At 54.5% G+C, this 1,410-nt stretch overlaps 1 protein-coding gene across 1 annotated transcript in view; it reads left to right on the top strand.

Annotated features, from left to right (window-relative positions):
- Positions 1 to 1,410, top strand: part of AGBL1 (ATP/GTP binding protein-like 1) — a 128,537-nt gene that overhangs the window by 33,334 nt on the left and 93,793 nt on the right. The window contains exon 7 of the mRNA XM_015569116.1: positions 392 to 557. Within this exon, the coding sequence (XP_015424602.1) occupies positions 392 to 557 (166 nt within the window). The remainder of the gene's footprint in view (positions 1 to 391; positions 558 to 1,410) is intronic.

Genomic DNA, 1,410 nt, shown 5'->3' with positions numbered 1-1,410 from the left:
TATCCTAGATCAGTGGTTGGCAAACTGCGGCCCCTTGAGTGTGGCTCTTCCACAAAATATCACGTGCGGGCGCACACATACAGTGCAATTGAAACTTCGTGGCCCATGCGCAGAAGTCGGTATTTTGTGGAAGAGCCACACTCAAGGAGCCAAAGAGCCGCATGTGGCTCACGAGCCGGGTTTGCGGAGCCGCAGTTTGCCGACCACTGCCCTAGACCACAGCCCCGTCCGTGCCAGACACGATTCTGCACCGCGGTGTTCGCAGCAGATGTCCTGCACTGAGGTGTTTACTGCCCGGGCCGCCCACCTGTCACTCATGACCTGGAGTCAGGTCGCGGCAAAGGGACTCCACAGATGCTGGCGAAAATGACTCGATCTTCCCTTTGTGCAGAGCTCCCTGGAGGACAGGAGCCTGGAACCCGTCACCTCCGTCGCGCTTCAGGTCCTGAGGCAGTGCTACCCCAAGAGCCCCCTTCCCTTGGTCACGGCCAGCAGTGCCTACGCCTTCCCCGCCCCCGGGCACCTCCCGTCGGAACCCCCACGCCGTCTCGCTGAAGGTAAAGTAAGTGGGTGTCTGTGAGCTTTACAGCGAGTTTTTATTTATTTTTTAAAGATATTTGTATTGATTTCAGCGAAGAAGGGAGAGGGAGAGAAAAGATGGGAACATCCATGATGAGAGAGAATCGTGGATCGGCTGCCTCCTGCACAAGACATCATTAGGTCTGGCCCTGCCCAGGCGTTAGGGGTGAGTTAATGAGACGTTTGACCAAACAGAGCAGGCTAATTTGTAAGTTGATCATTTTGTGTGGCCCGCGGATGATGTTATAAATATCCACATGGCCCAAGGTTCCCCACCCCTGGCCTAGTCGGCCACTCCACCCGGTGGCGGGCTCTCCGCATCCTCTACCATCTACTCCCGTGACTCGATGGCCTCAGAAACCCCTTAGGAATGTCCCGCGGGAGGCTCACCCTGGTCAGCTTTGTGGGCCAGGTTAGTAGCTAAAACATTTACTAAGAGAGTGAAGAGAACGGCCATTTCTTTTTTCTTTTTGGCCAAAGAGATAACCAAACTCCTCCCAACTCTCTCTCTCGGTTTAGTAAACTTGTCCTCACATTTGTCACAGTGCCTGAAAAGAAGGGTCTTGTCATGTTCCCTCCATATCAAAAGGTCACATCTGCAAAGCCCACTTTTTCTTGGCTGTGGGGGGGTCCCAAGAAGGGGCCGCATGGTGGGCTGTGAGAGGCGGCCTGTTATCTCATTTACGTGCGTGGGATTCACTTAGTCTTTCCCTCCGGTTTCCTATCCTATCCTTCTCCTTCATACATTTCTCTCTGGCTCACAGCTGAGAGAGGAGCGGAGGCCTTCCATCCGCTCAGCTCCCCACTCTCTCATTCGCAGTGACACCTGGG

This window comes from Myotis davidii, unplaced genomic scaffold (assembly GCF_000327345.1).
Source record: "Myotis davidii unplaced genomic scaffold, ASM32734v1 scaffold164, whole genome shotgun sequence".
Lineage (NCBI taxonomy): Eukaryota > Metazoa > Chordata > Mammalia > Chiroptera > Vespertilionidae > Myotis > Myotis davidii.
This window is presented reverse-complemented; position numbering and strand designations above follow the sequence as displayed.